The sequence below is a fragment of the Anomaloglossus baeobatrachus genome, chromosome 1 (assembly GCF_048569485.1).
Source record: "Anomaloglossus baeobatrachus isolate aAnoBae1 chromosome 1, aAnoBae1.hap1, whole genome shotgun sequence".
NCBI lineage: Eukaryota > Metazoa > Chordata > Amphibia > Anura > Aromobatidae > Anomaloglossus > Anomaloglossus baeobatrachus.
In genome coordinates this window covers 68,384,340-68,405,848 of record NC_134353.1, presented here as the reverse complement: position 1 = coordinate 68,405,848, position 21,509 = coordinate 68,384,340, and the positions used below count along the sequence as shown (strand labels likewise).

The 21,509-nt window shown below is 48.7% G+C and overlaps 1 protein-coding gene across 2 annotated transcripts in view; it reads right to left on the bottom strand.

Annotated features, from left to right (window-relative positions):
* DOK7 (docking protein 7) overlaps positions 1-21,509 on the bottom strand; it is a 216,017-nt gene that overhangs the window by 173,382 nt on the left and 21,126 nt on the right. For both annotated transcript variants that reach the window (XM_075346842.1, XM_075346843.1), the window contains exon 3: positions 2,482-2,712. In XM_075346842.1, coding sequence (XP_075202957.1) covers positions 2,482-2,712 — 231 coding nt within the window. The remainder of the gene's footprint in view (positions 1-2,481; positions 2,713-21,509) is intronic.

The following is a 21,509-nucleotide window of genomic DNA, read 5'->3' as shown; positions in this document are numbered from 1 at the left end:
ACAGTACGTCTGCCCTTAAGTTCGTATTTATTTAGGGGCAATGGGTCTATATTTGTTGGATCGGACTCCTGTATTCCTTTTGGGGGATGATGATGAGAGTCTTCACTAATTGTGATTCAAGTGGCTTGAAGTTAGGGGGTACGTTAAAAAAATGTTCATACCACCCTATACATGGCTTTACAAAGGGATATGTTAAAAAATTTTCATGCGACCCTATACATGGCTTCACCAAGGGATGTGTTAAAAAATGTTCATGCCACCCTATACATGGCTTTATGAAATCTCATTGATGTTCTAGAGATTGCACTATCCAGATGGCCCCTACAAAGACATGATTTTTTTTATACTATGATCTATATTATTCTGTATATACTATACATTGGACAGGGCAAATCGGGGACGTCAGTGACACAGATTTGGCCAAATCCAGTGCCAAGGAAATAGCCGTAGTTTCAGGTCATATCTCCAAGTGTTGCTTCAAGACAAAGTGCGGGACGGCAGAGGAAAATTATGTTTCCACAATTTATTAGTAACATGAAAACATGATCTGCTTTAATTAGAAATATGTAAATTTGACCTACAATTCACCAAGAAGCTTAATTCTATTTGTCACGGTCAATAAAATGGGGAACCTGAAATATTACATGCCAAGAAAGCACAAAACGTAAATACCACACGTCAGATTAGAAAATCAAAGCCAAGCGACCCAACAATTATAGCTTCTGCTCTTTAATTAGTGATGCCGTCCGTGGTTTATTAACGTTCAGGCGGCTTCTTAAAGAAGGTGAAAATGGCACAAAATTCTAAGAAATTCAGCATATTGTAATTATCGGAAATAATGATTTCTAAGAATTAATTTAAGCCCTTTTATGTTGCTCAAATATAAAATTATTCACACTATCGAGAAAAACAAATTTTCCTTTTCCATGGAATTCAGGGAATATAGCCTTACTCCATACACTAGATGCCAAAAAAGATTGTGTACCCAAAGCGCTCCACCACAATGTAAACATCAGGGAATATCATTTACATCACCAGAACCAACGTGCCAGATGCCAAGACATGAACCCAGCACATGTGGGCTAATTGCTCATATCAAGAATTCTAAAATCCACGAGTAATCCACCTTACATGCAAAAAAACAGTATCAATATCCCTATTCACATGTAATAAAAATATATCTTGAATGGCTGATGTTTAGACTTATCCATAGGATGTTTTTAAATCTTAGGGCAGGCAATTAATTTTTGTGGGGGGCCACATAAGAGACCATGAATATGAACCTCCACATAGCCTCCTGTATACAGTATGAGACACCATATAGCCCCCTATATACAGTATGAGCCCACACACATCACTCCTATATACTGTATGAGGCCACACATACCGTAACACAATATATACAGTATGAAACATCATATAGCCCCCTATGTACAGTATGAGCCACTAATAACACCCTATATAAAGAGCCCCAACATAGCCTTCTGTATACAATATAACCCCATATAACCCCTATATACAGTATGAGCCTGCACATAACCCTCTATATACAATATAATGCCCCCACATAACCCCCTATATACAGAATGAGGCCCCACAAAGCCTCTTGTATACAGTATGAGACACCATATAGCCCTCTATATAGAGTATAAGCCTTCACATAGTCCCCCATATACAGTATGACCACCACATAGCTCCCTATATACCATATGAGCCCACACACAGCTGCCTTATATACAGTATGAGCCCCCACATAGCCCCCTATATAAATGATGAGCCCTTAAATAGCCCTTATATACAGTATGAGCCCAACATAGCTTCCTATATACTGGATGAGCCCAAACACAGTTCCCCTATACACAGTATGAGCCCCCACACAGACCACCTATATACAGAATGACCCGTCATATAACCTAACTAGATTTAGTATGAGTCTTACATAATCCACTGCTATACAGTATGAGCCCCCGCATAGTCCCTGTATACAGTGTAAGCCCCCACATAGTCCCCTATGTATAGTATTAACCATCACATCACTGCAATAGGAGATGACAGCTGGTGCTCATAAAGTTCTATGGAGAACTGTAACTGTCCCTTCAATAGAACTTGCAGTAGAATGTCAGTGTCGGCCTCTAGTTCCTCCTCCCTCCATAGACTTTTAAAAGCACCAACTGTAATCTCCTATCTCAGTAATGAGAAATCTATCTTGAGAGCGAAAGATCAGTCCAAGAGCAGCAAAAAGCAGATTTCTAGTTTCTTATTTTTATGTGTACTATTGATTTATGTAATCAAAAAATAAAACAATGTTGTTTTTTTTTATACTACTGCCAGGGAAAATATTTCCACTCAAGGACCAACAAGTTGAATTCTACAGAGTTCCACATCAACCAAAGAGGTCGTTTTCGACCTTCTAGACACCAGGCAGAACTGCTACTCCTGCACAACCCTTGGGGAAACATTTGATGGATAGACAATCTTTACCTTCTCCTAGACTGTACCGTATCCGCACATCCCAAGCATTCATAATTTCTTTATTGTCGAACCCCAGCATAACAGCTTGTGAGAAACAGATGATGGCCATAGTGTGGTTGACGCCCTCATACGAGAGCCCTGCGTCCAAGCCACAGATGTCCTCCAAAGTGACGCTGCTCTTCTCTTTATGTCCCTTTGTCCGGTCTGATTTGTCTTTATACACCAACATCAACAAGCAATCTGAAATAAGAAAAGAGATAAGTCATCAGTATAGAACAATCTATATCTGCCCCAACATGAAATATGTTAAGCCTTTTAATGAAGTGTTACTGCTCCCACCATGTCTTTATTATTTCCATGCAGCTATGTGAAGGAAATTGCCTTCACACATTCTATGGCGAGGTATGAATTTCACATCATGTTATTGTGTTATCTTCATTATTTTTGCCCACTCCTTATTATAAACACATTCAAAATCTTTGAACCCAAAGTAAAGAAGTCATGGACATTCAGTGGTAGTACAGTAATCTAGATCTGCTGTGGTATTGATCCCCAGCCCCACGAGTTGTGTGTGGTGAAGCTCAAGTGGACCATAGAGGTTGTTCAAAAGTACCAAGACTCATTTGTCCCATGATCCATGAAAATCTCAGTGGTCATCATTGCAAATTGTAGTGGACATTTCCACAAGATTTTCTGCTGGCCTACACTTATGTAAGAAATGGGGTTCTATGATCCCTGATCAGCAAACCAAGGTAACCATTGGTGGTTTCACCTGGGATCTCTCCACATCAATTTATATTTAAGGGACACTGGAAAAAAACGCCTCCCACTTTTTACATACTATCCAGAAATGTTCAATCGATTGACAACCCTGGACAAGAGTAACGTACATATGTTAAACACGTTTATCAAAGGTCAGGGTAACCCTTTTTTTAAGAAAGAGGGCAAGTGAGCCCTATAAGGGCGAATAAGCCCATGACAATCTGGAGGGGGCTAGGGTCTTTAGGGGTTAATGTTTGGAATGCAGAAGTGTGCATTCTATGGGGTTATGGGATTGGTGAAAAGGGGGCAGTTGTGATTGGGGGATAGGGTAGGAGGCTGGCTGATCAGGGGGGTATATAGGTGGGATGAGGCAGTGGTTACCTCCTCTTGCTGAAGGAAGATCAGCGTGGCCCACCCACCCGCCCTAATTAATTGTAAAAAAAAAAAAAAGAAAAAATAAATAGAAAAGAAAAAGTAATAATAATTATATATATTTAAAAAAAAAAATAGAAAAATAAATAAATGAAAATAACTAATTAAAAAGATAAGAATGGGAAGATTTGTTTGTCACAGCGGGGGGATAGGTCCGTTGTCAGAGGCTGGGAGTACCGATACTCGGTTGGTGGTACGAAGTCACTCAGGGGTAGTGGCTTTGTAAGAAATTGGGAACTTGTGGGCGTAGGTCCTGCAGGTTCGGGGGAGGGGTATTTAACGATGGAACGTTAATACCTCTCACACCTCGGGTCGGTTTTGGTCACGGCCGAGGTGGTCCCTTGGGCTGGTTTTAGGATACGGCCAGGGGATAGGAAGAATTGGTTGCTTCTGGGACGGACCTATCGGTGTTTGGTTTGTGGTGTTTGGAATGTATATATATATATCAGTTATGGTTTTAATGAAAGGGGCGGCATGTTGAGCCGCGGGAAAGATATATATATATACTTGTTAAATAAAGCTGTGGCCATTCGTCCAATGGAAGTTGTCTTGTCATTATTTATAGATATAGTAATTAAGTGGGTATAATTTATGAAGACAGAAGTATCCCTCATAGAGATGTCAAGTAATTCACTGTACAAATTGGTCGGCTCAAACACTAGTCATGTTTTTCCACATATTTCCATTACCTACGCTGACATTTTACCTATCTGCCTAAATCAGAGGCCCCCAACCTTTCAAACCATGAGAGCCACATTCAGCTCTGAGAAAGTGTTGCGAGCCACATCCTGCTATCGTTCCATTCACAGTAGTGGCACCCAGAGCCCCTATTTACCCGTGTAATGATAGCCACAGCTTTTCCACAGAAACCACAATACCATACCCCCATACAGATCTGTTTTTTTGTGAGGGGCTGCTCACAAAAGTCACCATCTGAAGACCTACTCTTCACAGTTATTTGCTAGAAGTGGTGGTAACTTAGGCACCAAGCTGGCAGACAGCCGCGAGTCACAGATCATGATTTCGCGAGCCACATGTGGCTCCCAAGCTATACATTGGGGACCCCTGGCCTACACATTACCATGCATACTTAAAGGGACATTCATTTTTAAAGTTTACAGAGTATAAAGATGCTTATAAACCAAAGAAGCAATTTGAACCACTCGGCCAATAACCTGGCCTTGCAGCCAATCAGTGGCATCAGTGGTTAGGTCCCTGGTGATCGGGCATTCTGGAGCTGGGGGTGGATGTCGGTGGTAAAAAAAAACAAAAAAACTACACTTCATAAACTTTAAAAAAAAAAAACATGTCAGTTGACCATACCCATAAGATTAGGACAGACGGAGAGTGGTCGATCACTCGTACATCAGATTATTTGTATAAAGGATGGAATCATCAACATATCAAAGTAAAGTGTAGGATCAAATGACTCGCCCACCCCAGGGCTATGGGACACCCGGTGCCGGGCCGGACTAGTCCGGGGGTAGTCAGTGGTGGCGGGGCCTGACTCCGTGGCCCTGGTGGGTGTCAGTTTAAATATGGCTGGTGACTTGGAAGCAATTAAAGTATTTGTTTCGTGACGCCACCTGTGGTTTGCGGCTATTAAGCCGCCGCTGCTGTGTGAGGCCTCCGGGGTGATGATACGGCAGCAATGGTGGTACTGCTCCCCATAGGTGGAGCGGTGCCCCGGGGACACTGTTGATGCTCGTGAAAGTCTATGGTGTTGTGTGGATGTGGCACCCCAGGGTTGCCACAGTAACAACACAAAGGGTTAACTCCCCACACACAACATCAAGACCTCCTGGCCAGAAGGGGGAGACCAAGCTGCTTCCCTGTATATTCTGGTGGAGGGAGGAAATGGTCAGGAGTAGTTTCAGTTTGGTAGTTCAGTGCAGAGCACTGAGGAGACAGGATCTCTGCAGGTTGGAAGCTGGCTTTAGCTCACCTCAGGATCCACTGACCAATTCCAGGCCTAGCTGAGGGTCTGAGGGAAGGAGAAAGAGTACACAGAGGAACATTCCTGGGAGACAGAGCATTGCTGAGTTCATCCCAGTGGAGCACACAGAACGGATGCTGGATCCGAGACTGCAGGTTACATACTGCATAGTTACCACCAGAGAAGTGAAGATTCCAGATCTTTCACCTGTACCACAGACACAAGCAACAAGCGCAGAGTTCAGGAACATACTAGTAAGGACTCGAGTTGCCTGTCAGGTCGGTACCGAGGAGCACAGAGCCAGCTGCATAGTTCACGCAGCAGCAGGGCCACAGACACACAGTGCAGGCAAGGAAGCCAAAACGGCCCGGCTGGGTGGGAGAAACCCTGAACCCCTCACAGACTCCGTGGACAGTACTCTGCTGAATGCCATCTACAGTAAAGGACAAAGAAACTGCAAAACCGTGAGTCTGCCTGTTTATTGTGCTCGTGTCCTGCTCCCCCCCCCATAGACTAACACACTGCCCCGGGGAAAAGGCTCTACCCGTGGGGAGCCGTCCCATCTCAAGCTGCTTCCCATCACCCCCGGAGGTTCTGCAGCAGCGGTGGTCATCTCTGATCACATTCCACGGGTGGCGTCACGAACATAACCCCCCTTTTTATTGTGGAACCAGGGAGCACAGACCGGGTCACGACACCGTGATCCCCTTTCCAGAAGCGACCCCTTGGCCCGGTTCTGGGTATCTCCTTAACCCCTGGCGACACAACGTTGGCGTCACGAACAGGATGCGGACTGGACCCGGCTGCAACCCGGGTGACGTGCGCCTGTAAAGACTTATTGCATAGCATAAAAGACTTGCCCTGTGAATTGTTGCAACAAAGAACGTACTTTACACTTTGCAAAGATACCTGGAAAATCCAAAAACATCATTGGTAAAATTTTCCAGGCGCCATCTTTAATCGCGCCATTAGCTGCTACGCGCGGGAAAACATCGCGCCTAAACTAAGACTCCGCCCACCGCCCGCAGAGGAGGTGCGCTCGGTGCTGCGACCTGAACGAAAACGCAGAAAAGTGTCCCAGGCTTGCTGTCAAGAAGACTGGTGAAATTAACTAAGGGGGCGCGAAGATGTCGCAGCAGGGAGACGCTGTTGTACCCGGCGGTGCAGCGGCACCTATCATGCCGTTCCTGATGCCGTACACCCCGGGTGCAGTGTGGCTGCCGCAGTACTCAGGTGAGCCCAACACACTTAATGACTTTATCGGAAAGCTAAAAATCTACTACAGCATGTACCCCCTGACAGAAGCTCAGCGTGTTGGTATGCTTATGGGACAGTTAACCGGCAATGCCCAGCGGGAGGCTACATCCTGGCCGGATGATGCAAAGGACACTGTAGAGCATATAATAGCTGGACTAAAAGCAGCTTTTGAATCCACTGCTGGCAGCCGGGCTAAAATGAGGTTCTTTGGATGCAAGCAAAAACCTAGAGAGAGCGCAAGAGACTTTGCCTTAAACTTGCAGGAGGCGCTCAGAGCACTTAAATTAGCAGAACCTGCCTTAGCCCCTGGAGCAGATAAGCTGCTGATAGACCAATTCCTGGATGGACTCTCATCCCCTTCCCACCGGGGACAACTGAGCATGATGGTGATCCAGGATCCAGGACTAACATTTGCCCAGCTAAAGGATAGAGCCATCCGCCTCCAGCAGGTGGAGGAGCCGCAGGATATAGACTCTGTTCAACACCTTACAGTGGCACCCCAGCAGCCAGTAGTGCCGGTGACATCGGCCATGTCAGCGGCTGCTGCTAACCACCTGGAGCCGATCACTAATGAGGCTCTACATCAAAAGCTTGAAGCCCTTACAGACACTGTTGCTTCCATGGCTAGAATCGTCCAGGAGCTGCGTGGATCCAAGTCTGCACCCAAGATTGAGCTGGCGACCAGCAAGGAGGATGTCCCATGGATGAGGCCTAGGAGATACCAAGCGACGAGAGGACGACCCAGCGACCGCTACCAGCCGGATGGACAGCCCATTTGCCGCCGTTGCAATGAGCCAGGTCACTTTGCCCGTGAATGTGCTTTAAATGGGGATCCCCTGGGGAGGCGGGCCGCTCCTCAGGAATAAACTCTCAAGGTCCCTCACCCTGGCACGACAAGTATGTGGGGGGACGTCCAGTCATCCCCATCGTGCTGGATGGCATTCCGCTCAACGCCTTGCTGGACACTGGTTCCCAAATATCATCAATTCCGCATGTCCTTTATAAGAGGTACTGGGCTGATTCAGACGTTAGCAGTGGTCCATCTAATGTTGCATTGAATATATGGGCTAGCAATGGTGAATTAGTACCACAGGTTGGTTTCAGAGAAATGACCATTAAGATTGGGAGAGTAGAATTGCAGAATCAGGGTATTATCATTGTTGATGTTGACCGACGAGAACGTGAACCAACTATGCTGCTAGGAATGAATGTAATTGAAAATTGCTTTGCAGAGGTAATTACTGTCTTGCAGCAGATCGTCGAGACTGCCAAACCTGGGCAACAGAGACTCCTGCAGAAGGAAATTAAAGCCTTGATGCTGAAGCAGCAGGTAGAAATGTCAGGAGGTGAAATTGGCAGTGCAAGGGTAAGTGACCCAATACCTATTGTAATTCCTCCCAAAACTGAAATGCTGGTCTGGTGTAGAGCCGCAATAGGCATCAGAGGGCGAGACTATCAGGCCCTGGTAGAACCTGTGTACTCAGACAGTAGGCCCACTGTATTGACGGCCAGAGGAATAGTTGAGGTACACAGGGGGAGAGTGCCAATACGCCTTCTAAATTGTGGGGAAGATGAGGTCACCCTACCAAAGTATGCTACCATGGCTAAGCTATATACGGTTGATAACAACGCCATCACCACCGTTGAGCCCTTGAAGCCGTCAAATCAGGCGGAGGACAATGGCTCAGAGGGAAAGCTGGAGGATTGGTGCCAAAAGCTACATATAGGTACCGATTCTACACCCTCCCATCAAAAGCATGGAGTATACAGGGTAGTGAATGAATATGAACAAATATTCAGCAAACACCCATTAGACTTTGGGCAGATCAAAGGGGTAGAGCACACTATACCCACAGGTAACCATCCACCAATAAAGGAGAGGTATAGACCAGTACCACCAGCTCACTACCAATGCGCCAAAGACATGCTCAAAGAAATGAAAGAAGCAGGGGTAATAAGAGACAGTTGTAGCCCCTGGGCAGCCCCACTAGTGCTAGTTAAGAAAAAAGATGGGACCATGAGGATGTGTGTAGACTACAGACGGATCAACCGCATTACACACAAGGATGCATACCCATTACCTAGGATAGAGGAGTCATTGGCTGCATTAAAATCCGCTACTTACTTTTCCACCCTAGATCTGACTAGTGGGTATTGGCAAGTTCCTGTGGCAGAGGCTGACAAGGAGAAGACAGCATTCACAACGCCGATGGGCCTCTGTGAGTTCAATTGTATGCCGTTTGGACTCTGCAACGCGCCTGGTACCTTCCAGCGAATGATGGAGTGCTGCCTAGGACATAAGAACTTTGAAACTGTCCTCCTGTACCTGGATGACGTCATAGTCTACTCCAAGACCTATGAACAGCATCTACAAGACCTGGCAGAAGTGTTTGAAGCCTTATCCGGATACGGCATGAAAATCAAGCCATCCAAGTGTCACCTTCTAAAGCCAAGGGTACAGTACCTGGGACATGTCGTGAGCTCAGAAGGGGTAGCACCAGATCCTGAAAAAGTTACCGTGATCAGAGATTGGCCGAGACCCACCAGCGTGAAAGAGGTGAGGCAATTCCTGGGACTGGTAGGCTACTATAGAAGATTTATAAAAGGGTTCACGAAGCTAGCAGCTCCCCTACAAGACATCCTGGTAGGACAGTCAAAGAAGTCTGCAGCCCGAAATCCTCCTTTCCAGTGGAGTGATGAGAGAGAAGAGTCTTTTAAGAAGTTGAAGTGGGCACTGACAGGAGAAGAGATCCTGGCATATCCAGATTACCATCAACCCTTCATTTTGTACACGGATGCCAGCAACGTAGGACTGGGAGCAGTATTGTCTCAAAAGCAGGAAGGCAAGGAGAAAGTTATTGCCTTTGCAAGCAGGAAGCTCCGGCCCTCAGAAAGAAACCCAGAGAATTACAGCTCCTTCAAGTTAGAACTACTGGCAGTAGTTTGGGCTGTAACAGAGCGTTTCAAACACTACCTGGCAGCTGCAGAATTTACCATCTTTACTGACAACAATCCGTTGACCCACCTGGACTCTGCAAAACTAGGTGCGCTGGAACAGCGATGGATAGCCCGACTGTCAAACTACAACTTTGTCATCAAGTACAGGGCAGGCCACAAGAATGGGAATGCAGATGCCTTATCCCGGATGCCACACTCGGGGAACGTGGAAGAGGAACCGGAGGGACTGGAAGAAATTGAGCTGCCGACCTTTCACCGTCCTAAGGTGGGACAGTACCAACCGAGTGTCTACCAAAAACAACAGCAGGCAACTCTCAACCCATTAGCACACCACGGATGGGCTGACACACAAGACAGCGATCCAGCTGTGAAGCTAGTGAAAGAACTGCTTACACAACAAGGTGCTTACCCTAATCAGAATGCCCCAGCTGAGACGCAACATCTCTGGAAGGAGAGAGGTAAATTGTTCCTGTACCAAGGGAAGCTCTGTAGAAGGCACACCAATCCAAAAACACATGAGTTGGTCTGGCAGATCATTGTGCCCAAGAGAGACGTCAAGATGGTTCTGGAAGCTTACCACAACGGTGCTGGTCATTTTGGTTGGAAAAAGTTGGAAGTGCTCTTAAGAGAAAGATTCTACTGGGTTGGCATGAGAAAATCAATTGAAGATTGGTGTAGAAAATGCGGACCATGCAACCTCAGAAGAAAGGATCAACAGAACCAGAGAGCTCCACTCCAGTCCATAGTAACCAAGCAACCATTCGAGCTAGTCGCATTAGACCACGTCAAGTTGTCACCAAGCCGGTCCGGCTATGTCTATGCCTTAACCATCGTGGACCATTACTCACGCTTCTTAGTGGTGGTACCCGTGAAAGACCTTACAGCTAGAACAGCAGCTAAAGCATTCCAGACGTACTTTTGCAGACCCCATGGTTACCCAGAACAAGTCCTTGCAGATCAAGGTCCAGCTTTTGAATCACAGATTTTCCAAGAATTCTGCAACATGTATGGCTGTAAAAAGATCCGCACAACAGCATACCATCCCCAAACAAATGGCTTATGTGAGAAGATGAACCATATTGTGATTGACCTGTTGAAGACCTTACCAGAGTCAGAAAGAAATCAATGGCCAGAGAAATTGCCAGACTTGGTGGACTTGTACAATCATGTCCCGGTGAGTTCTACAAACTGCACCCCCGCTTACCTTATGCGTGCAAGGCCCGGTAAACTGCCAATTGATCTAGATATGGGAATTCTGAAGCCAGATGCGGAAGTTCAAGAATCCAATTGGGATACCCTACGTCAGCAGCAGTATCGCCAAGTACAAGAGTGCGTAGAGAAAAGTCTCCAACAAGCTAGGGGAAGACAAGAGAGAAACTTCAACCAGCATGCTCTAGCAACCCCATTGCAACCTGGTGACCAAGTTCTCAAGAGGAAACGGCGCACAAACAAATTGGATAATCAGTGGGAAACCACCCCATATACAGTCTTACCATCCAGTATGGATAATCCCAAAGTGTGTCTCATCAGTAAGGATGAAGGAAGGACATCAGCTGTCGTGTCAAGAGATCAACTCAAACCGTGTCCTGAAACCCTGAAGACACCAGAAGTCACCTTACCCATACAGGTACAACCTGTCAAGAAGGAAGAAGATGTATTCCATACAGTCTTAGGAGATTTCCCAAAAACATGGCCAAATTACCATGGAGCAGTAGTAGTCCCAATGATCGCCTTCCCTCAAGTGGTGGAACCACCATCAGAACCCATACCACAAGAAGTCCCAAGACATGAAGAACTGGAAGTTGAAACTGTAGAGGAAGAACAGATTCCTGGTCCCAGTGGGCTTGCCAGTCCTACAGTCAGTACCCCATCCTCACAAGTACCAGAAACACCAAATAGGTACACTTCCACTCACACCATTATGCTAAGTACACCCAGTACACCAGCAGTACGCAGGTCACAGCGTAGTACTCAGGGTCAGATACCAGCAAGATATAAAGACTAATGTGGAATTGCATATAAAATGTACATATGTTATAATGTTTATATGAAAAACTGTAACAGTTTTGTGTACAGAAAAGGTGAGAGAAGAGTGGTGTAAGGTGGCAGCACGGAGAGTTACAACTTGATCACATGTTGGTGGCCCGAGGGCCGTGAGGCCTACTGCACTTACGACCAGAGTAGAGATACCTTTAAGAAGTGTTTGGTTATTAAAATAATTTATATAATTGCAACGTTAAGACCAATAAGCCCAGTACCTACAGAGACTATACTGTATGAACACTTATATATTTTTGAACATTTTGGACCCTTTTTGAGCTTTAAGGTTTTTGTATTTTTTTCCTTTTGAGACTCTGTATATATACAATTGTTGTGATAACTTGTTTGTTTGTTTCACAGTCCCGGAGTACTGTTCTTCACTAAGGGGGAATGTGGCACCCCAGGGTTGCCACAGTAACAACACAAAGGGTTAACTCCCCACACACAACATCAAGACCTCCTGGCCAGAAGGGGGAGACCAAGCTGCTTCCCTGTATATTCTGGTGGAGGGAGGAAATGGTCAGGAGTAGTTTCAGTTTGGTAGTTCAGTGCAGAGCACTGAGGAGACAGGATCTCTGCAGGTTGGAAGCTGGCTTTAGCTCACCTCAGGATCCACTGACCAATTCCAGGCCTAGCTGAGGGTCTGAGGGAAGGAGAAAGAGTACACAGAGGAACATTCCTGGGAGACAGAGCATTGCTGAGTTCATCCCAGTGGAGCACACAGAACGGATGCTGGATCCGAGACTGCAGGTTACATACTGCATAGTTACCACCAGAGAAGTGAAGATTCCAGATCTTTCACCTGTACCACAGACACAAGCAACAAGCGCAGAGTTCAGGAACATACTAGTAAGGACTCGAGTTGCCTGTCAGGTCGGTACCGAGGAGCACAGAGCCAGCTGCATAGTTCACGCAGCAGCAGGGCCACAGACACACAGTGCAGGCAAGGAAGCCAAAACGGCCCGGCTGGGTGGGAGAAACCCTGAACCCCTCACAGACTCCGTGGACAGTACTCTGCTGAATGCCATCTACAGTAAAGGACAAAGAAACTGCAAAACCGTGAGTCTGCCTGTTTATTGTGCTCGTGTCCTGCTCCCCCCCCATAGACTAACACACTGCCCCGGGGAAAAGGCTCTACCCGTGGGGAGCCGTCCCATCTCAAGCTGCTTCCCATCACCCCCGGAGGTTCTGCAGCAGCGGTGGTCATCTCTGATCACATTCCACGGGTGGCGTCACGAACATAACCCCCCTTTTTATTGTGGAACCAGGGAGCACAGACCGGGTCACGACACCGTGATCCCCTTTCCAGAAGCGACCCCTTGGCCCGGTTCTGGGTATCTCCTTAACCCCTGGCGACACATGGATAACACGGTGCAGGGCCGACAGGCAATGAAAGAACCAGGCACAAACAACAGTCTCTTTACCTTCTCCTCTTTTACTTTAAGAACAGTCCAGTCCTGGGAGACCGTCACAGGTGGTGAAGGGGATCAGGTCGGCCTGGAAGTACTTGGGGTGATCTTTTTGTCCAGCTGAGTATGAGGCCTACTCTTGTTCTTTTCTTTACTATTATAGAACCCTGCTCTCTGGATCTAGCAATGGCCCTCTTGCTGCTGGGACCGGTGGTACGTCCCTTTCCCTCTGCGGTAGGCTGCGCAGGCCCTCTCTGGTGCTTCTCTGCTGGAGTCCACACCGGGCCCTGATGATGCAGCTGTACCTTCGGGCTGTTTATGGGCCAGGTGCTTGCAGCTCTCCTGCCCTTCGGATTCGGCTACCAGGGAGTATTTTAAGCCCTGGTGGCCACAGACTCCGATGTCCGAGTCTCTTCTCTGCCTCTCTGCTACTCCTGCTTCCCTGGGCCAAGCTGCTCCAGCTCTAGGCCCCAGATCCACAGGACAGCACACTCTGCGTCTGCCTGCTATCACTTCTCTCTACAGACTGAACACTACTTCCTCCCTCAGGTCAGACTTGAGGAATGCTCCCTGGAATTCCAGGTTCAGAGCTCCCCCTACTGGCCAGAGGGAGAACTGCGTTGGATGTTAAACTTACTGGCCAATGGACCTCCCAATTACCTCCAGGCTCAGCATTAACCCTTTGGGAGGGCAATGCTGTTGTGGCGACCAGGTCCTGGGGCGCCACACTCCCCCTTAGTTAAATTCAGTACTCCCGGACTGTAGAAACAAAACATAACATGTTAGAACATTTCATCCCATTATGGGAGGCACATTACTTAAACGTTACAAACTTAAACACTACTATAAGAGTCCAGTGTGGCTCCCTGCCGGGTGTCCATTACACTGCTCCATGGGGGACCCGCCGCGATCAAACCCCCAACGTAGGCTCTGGGCGTGCGTCAGAGCATTGATGACCCCACCCTATGCACGCCGGACGGGTTTTTCTTCAGGGGTGTGGAGCACACTGGTGCTAACTATGTACAATTAGAGTGTTGGCCACCCATAGTCCAGTGGCCCAATTGTCCATTTACTTAATCACCTAAAACAAAACATCACATACCAGACATTTTCACATAACTATTTACACTCTGTTAGGTATTTTACTTTCTATGTTCTATACCTTGGAGGGGGCTGTCCCCGAGTGCTACGTTGGGACCGGCGTAGCTCTGGGGTTTGTCCCTGACTACTTGGAGTGTCTGCCCCCCCCGTGTTATTAGTAGGCCTAACCCTGACAGGGATGCATGTTGGTTGCCTACGGGGTCTCAGATTCACCAAGGGTACGGCAGGTTCACCACTGGCAGGGGGTTGAGCCTCCTGTTCTACTGCTGGCGTGTCATCTCGTGTTGGAGCGGACGGTTCTTTAGGTGGATCTGGAACCTCTTCTGTTTCTGGCTCGACCAACTGCGGGAACGTCAAGACTGGTACCACTATGGCATTGTTTATTCGGGTCCAAGTTTTGGGGAATTTTCCAAGGATTGTTTGGATCATCTCTTCCTCTTTTTCTTGACTTTGGGGACTTTCTTGTACTTCTTCTACTTCTTTTTGGGTTCTGCACCGTTCAAGGCACGCTTTCAGGCGGTCTCGAGAAACTGCTTGATAGGTCTTGCCTTCATCTTTGCTTATGAGGCATACCTTACTATTGTCAAAGTTGGAGGGAATAATGGTGTAGGGTTCATTCTCCCACTGATCATCTAATTTATGCGCCCTCCGCTTTTTCTTGAGGACCTGTTCTCCAGGTGCTAAGGGAGTTGCTGGGGCTGTTTGATTGTAGTTCTGCTCTTGTCTCGTTCTTGCTTGGGACAGGCTCCTTTCTACGCATTCCTGGACCTTGCGGTACTGCTGTTGTCGCTCTGTATCCCAATCTTCTATCTCCTGAACCGCTTCAGGTGACACAGTCCCCATCTCAAAGTCTACAGGTAACTTGCCAGGTCTTGCTCGCATCAGGTAAGCAGGGCTGCAGTTGGTCGAATTTACTGGGATATGGTTGTACAGGTCTACCAGATCTGGTAACTTCTCTGGCCATTGGTTTCTTTCTTCTAGATGTAGAGTCTTCAGCATATCAATAACCACATGGTTCATCTTCTCGCACAATCCATTGGTTTGGGGGTGGTACGGTGTTGTTCGGATTTTCTTACAGCCGTACATGTTACAGAACTCTTGGAACACTTCGGCCTCGAATGCAGGACCTTGATCAGTCAGTACCCTTTCCGGATAACCGTGAGGCCGACAAAAGTATGCCTGGAATGCTCTAGCTGCTGTTCTGGCTGTCTGGTCCTTCACAGGCACTACTACCAGGAAACGAGAGTAATGGTCCACAATGGTGAGGGCGTATACATAGCCTGACCGGCTTGGTGTTAACTTCACGTGGTCCAGGGCCACCAACTCCAGGGGCTGCTTCGTGACAATTGGCTGTAGGGGAGACATCTGGCTGGCATCATCCTTCCGCCTCAGGTTACACGGACCACAGTCTCGGCACCACTTCTCGATCATCTTTTCTCATGTGCACCCAGTAGAACCGATCGCGGAGTAGGGTCTCCAACTTCTTCCACCCGAAGCGTCCTGCTTTATCATGGTAAGCTGCTAGGACCATTGGAGCATCCCTCTGTGGGACCACTATCTGCCAGACGAGTTCATTTGTTCGCCAGTTGACATATCTCTTGCATAGCTTGCCTTGGTAGGTGAACAGTCGTCCCCTCTCCTTCCACAACTGCTGGGCTTCTTGTGGAGCGTCTGGACCGAGATGGGTCTCAGCTTGTGCTAGCTTTTCTTTGACCAATCGCACGGCCGGGTCACCGTTCTGTGTCTCTTCCCAATTATGGTGGAGTAATGGGTTGACCGAGACCTCGTGCTGGCTCGAGCGCTTCACTCCTACAGCATGCTCACACTGGGAAACACCTTGGTGATGGAAAGCCGGTAACTCTATCTCTTCGAGTTCATCCAGGTCTTCTCCAGACTCGGGTAAGTGAGGCATTCTGGACAGCGCATCAGCATTGTTATTCTTCTTGCCAGCCCGGTACTTGATGGTAAAGTCAAAGTTAGACAGCCGGGCCATCCATCGCTGTTCCAACGCACCTAACTTGGCTGTTGCCAGATGTGTCAACGGATTGTTGTCCGTGAAGATGGTGAACTTGGCCGATGCCAGATAGTGCTTGAAGCGTTCAGTCACTGCCCAAACAATAGCGAGGAACTCTAGCTTGAAGGAACTGTAGTTTTCTGGATTCCTTTCTGTGGGCCGAAGCTTCCTACTGGCGTAAGCTATCACCTTCTCTCTGCCTCCCTGCACCTGGGACAGAACTGCTCCCAGTCCCACGTTGCTGGCGTCTGTATACAGTACAAACGGCTGGCTGTAGTCAGGGTAGGCCAGAATTTCTTCTCCCGTGAGAGCCCCTTTCAGCCGGACAAAAGATGTTTCTATTTGGCTGTTCCATTCAAATGGAGGGCTCTGCATCTTAGCCTGCTTTGGCTGGCCCACCAGGAGATCTTGAAGAGGCGCTGCTATCTTTGTGAAACCATCAATGAACCTTCGGTAGTAGCCCACCAGCCCAAGGAACTGCCGCACCTCCTTTACCGTGGTGGGTCTTGGCCAGTCCTTGATTACGGTGACTTTCTCTGGATCAGGTGCCACACCTTCTGCGCTGACCACATGACCCAAGTACTGTACCTTTGGCTTCAAGAGGTGACATTTGGACGGCTTTATCTTCAGGCCATACTCCGACAGGGACTCGAACACTTCTGCTAAGTGCCTCAGGTGGTCTTCATAAGTCCTGGAGTAGACTATGACGTCATCCAGGTACAACAGCACGGTTTCAAAGTTGTGATGGCCCAAGCAGCACTCCATCAACCTTTGGAATGTCCCTGGGGCGTTGCAGAGCCCGAATGGCATACAGTTGAACTCGCAGAGGCCCATTGGTGTCGTGAATGCAGTCTTCTCCTTGTCCGCCTCCGCCACGGGAACCTGCCAATACCCACTGGTGAGATCCAAGGTGGAAAAATAGTTAGCTGACTTTAAGGCTGTTAGTGACTCCTCTATTCTGGGTAGTGGATAAGCATCTTTATGTGTAATGCGGTTAATTTGTCTGTAATCTACGCACATTCTCATTGTACCATCTTTTTTCTTTACGAGCACTAGTGGAGCTGCCCAGGGGCTACAACTATCTCTGATAACCCCAGCCTCCTTCATTTCCCGTAACATTTCTTTGGCACGCTGATACTGTGCTGGGGGTACAGGGCGGTATCTCTCTTTAATGGGATGATGATCACCCGTGGGGATTTGATGTTTAACCCCTTTTACCTGCCCAAAATCTAGGGGGTGTTTGCTGAAGACCCGCTCGTACTCCTGTACCACCCGGTAAACCCCATGCTTTTGGTGTGAGGGGGTGGAGTCGGTGCCCACATGTAATTTTTGGCACCAGTCTTCCAGCTGCCCCTTGGAGCCATTGTCTTCCGCCTGGTCGGACGGGATCAAGGGTTCCACTGCTTTGATGGTATTGTTACTGACAGTGTACAGTTTTGCTACAGTGGCGTACCGGGGCAATTTGGCTTCCTCCTCCCCACAATTCAGGACACGGACGGGCACTCTCCCCTTGCGGACGTCTGCTACCCCTCTGGCTAGCAGGACTCCAGGCCTACTGTCTGAATACACCGGTTCTACCAAGGCCTGGTAATCCTGACCCTTGAGGCCTATTGCTGCCCGACACCATATCAACATTTCCCTTCTTGGGGGAATTGCAATGGGGAGGGGGTCACTTACCCTCACACTGCCAATTTCTCCTCCGGCCAGCTCTACCTGCTGCCTCCTCATTAGGGCTCTGATCTCCCTCTGTAGGGCACGCTGCTGCCCGGAGCTGGCAGTTTCAGACGCCTGTTGCAACAAAATTATCACTTCGGCAATACAATTTTCTATCACATTTGTACCAATGGTTAGCAGTGGGTCAGATTCTTTGCGATCAATATCTACAATTATCATCCCCTGACATGGCAATTCTACCCGCCCCACTTTAATGGTTACTTCTTTATACCCAATTTGAGGTAAGGGCTGACCATTACTGGCCACAATTGTTAAATCATCATCTGGGCCATGGTCAATGTCTGAATCAGCCCAATATCTTTTGTACAGTTTATAAGGGATGGTTGTTACCTGGGACCCCGTATCCAGGAGGGCATTCAAAGGGATCCCATCCAGCACAATAGGAAGGACCGGGCGTCCTCCCACATACTTGCTGCGACTGGGGGTTGAGCCGGGCTTCCTTACACCTGGGGGTCGGCTCCTGGCCCCAGGCTCGGCCCATTTAAAGGACAGTGTCTTGCAATATGGCCCGCCTGGCTGCAGCGGCGGCAGATCGGTTGTCCCGTTGAATCATACCGGTCTGTGTCTTTTCCTCGGGTCGGCGGAATCCTCCTCTGTCGCATCCATGGGACGTCATCTGGGCTGGAGGCCAACTCGATTCTTGCAGGCGATGGGGTCACTTGTAGAGACTGCACGGTCTTGGCAAGGGCAGCTACAGTCTTGGTCAGCTCCTGGACCTGCTGTCTGAGCTCTGCAGCGGGATCCTTATCCAGGGACTGCGCCTCAGCCCCTGCAGCGGCTCGTGTTGCAGGCACCACTAATGGGTACGTGATAGCAAGAGGCCGGAGGGGTACTGGGTCATTCGGTGTAGATTCTCTCAGTACCCGGATGGCCTGGTCCTTAAACTTTGCAAAGTCCAGAGCAGGGTTCTGCAGGACCATGATACGCAGCTGGGTCCTGTGGGCATCTGACAGGAGCCCCTCTATGAACTGCTCAGTTAGGAGTTTGTCTTCTTCACGTACACTCTCTGGGTCCACCTGTTTAATTGCTTTCAGAGCCTCCTGCAAGTTTAAGGCATAGTCCCTTATGCTGTCTGTGGCCCGTTGTTTTCACCCAAAGAATATCATCTTTATCTCTGCTGCGGTGCGGGTGTCAAAAGTACTCTTTAACTTGGCCAGTATCTGGGTTGCTGTCCCTTTATCTGTATCAGGCCAGGACTTCACTTCACGCTGGGCCGCGCCGGCTAGCTGCCCCATTAATATGCCCACCTTCTGGCTCTCAGTCAGCGGATACACTATGAACAAGCTGTGCAGCCTTTCTCTGAAGTCGCTCAGGGTATGTGACTCCCCGGAGTACTGCGGCAGCCATTCTGCTCCCGGGATGTACGGCATTGTGATCGGCATTACCGGCGCTACAGCGGGGGCTGGGGCGACGGCGACTGGGATTGCTTCGGCTGGTGCTGCGGCGTCTCGGGCTATGGCAGCCACCTGCTCTCCCTCTGTGTCGGACATCTTCCTCCCCCTTAGTGAACCTCACCAGGCTCCGTTCACTTTTCAAAATTTCTTCCGGGTAGCGCGGGGTTAACGGCGCTCTGCTCTGATGGCGCGCTCCCTTCGCGCTCTGTCAGGCACGCCCCCCTTCTTCCTGCGCTCAGCGAGGCTAATGGCGGCGGCAGTTTGCAAACAGTAACACAGTCTTTTAAGCACAGTTTCTGCAGGCGCACAGTACCCGGTGGGACCGGGCACGAAATCCTGTTCGTGACGCCAAATTTGACTCGCCCACCCCAGGGCTATGGGACACCCGGTGCCGGGCCGGACTAGTCCGGGGGTAGTCAGTGGTGGCGGGGCCTGACTCCGTGGCCCTGGTGGGTGTCAGTTTAAATATGGCTGGTGACTTGGAAGCAATTAAAGTATTTGTTTCGTGACGCCACCTGTGGTTTGCGGCTATTAAGCCGCCGCTGCTGTGTGAGGCCTCTGGGGTGATGATACGGCAGCAATGGTGGTACTGCTCCCCACAGGTGGAGTGGTGCCCCGGGGACACTGTTGATGCTCGTGAAAGTCTATGGTGTTGTGTGGATAACACGGTGCAGGGCCGACAGGCAATGAAAGAACCAGGCACAAACAACAGTCTCTTTACCTTCTCCTCTTTTACTTTAAGAACAGTCCAGTCCTGGGAGACAGTCACAGGTGGTGAAGGGCATCCGGTCGGCCTGGAAGTACTTGGGGTGATCTTTTTGGCCAGCTGAGTATGAGGCCTACTCCTGTTCTTTTCTTTACTATTATAGAACCCTGCTCTCTGGATCTAGCAATGGCCCTCTTGCTGCTGGGACCGGTGGTACGTCCCTTTCCCTCTGCGGTAGGCTGCGCAGGCCCTCTCTGGTGCTTCTCTGCTGGAGTCCACACCGGGCCCTGATGATGCAGCTGTACCTTCGGGCTGTTTATGGGCCAGGTGCTTGCAGCTCTCCTGCCATTCGGATTCGGCTACCAGGGAGTATTTTAAGCCCTGGTGGCCACAGACTCCGATGTCCGAGTCTCTTCTCTGCCTCTCTGCTACTCCTGCTTCCCTGGGCCAAGCTGCTCCAGCTCTAGGCCCCAGATCCACAGGACAGCACACTCTGCGTCTGCCTGCTATCACTTCTCTCTACAGACTGAACACTACTTCCTCCCTCAGGTCAGACTTAAAGGAATGCTCCCTGGAATTCCAGGTTCAGAGCTCCCCCTGCTGGCCGGAGGGAGAACTGCGTTGGATGTTAAACTTACTGGCCAATGGACCTCCCAATTACCTACAGGCTCAGCATTAACCCTTTGGGAGGGCAATGCTGTTGTGGCGACCAGGTCCTGGGGCGCCACACAAAGACATTAAAAAAAAGGAAGTATGCAATCAAAAGTGTCAATTGACTAGCCACAATTGGCTCGATCATGAAGCACAAGTCTAGTTTTACCGAAAAACTGCCCAAAAATTACAACATGTCAGATTGCAGTCTATTATTGACAATAGACAATTTACACCATTTTATCACGCTTTTATCTTTTCTAGGTCGTAAAAGAATTGTGTACAGATTTGATGTCAGGCTTTAGTGCTTGTTGTTTCTTGTATGTGTGCAACGTGACCCGGTGTTCCTTCCCAAGCAAAGCAAGTCAAGCATACATTCTTTCAGATCTGATTTCAAGGTCCCCATATCAGCTCTCTATGTAGAGTTATACATGGAGCACAGTTCTCCAGCTGTATGGACACTATTTGAGTCACCCGCCAATATAAACAACACACAATGTACTAGGGACAGATTATGGGGGTGCAGTGGATGGTAGGCTGCACAATAATCCTTCTACTGGCTTCACGAACAACCAACCCTCTTGTCTTCAGACTTCACCGTTATAGGGTATGAGAAGATCACAGCAGCATAAAAGCCTGATTT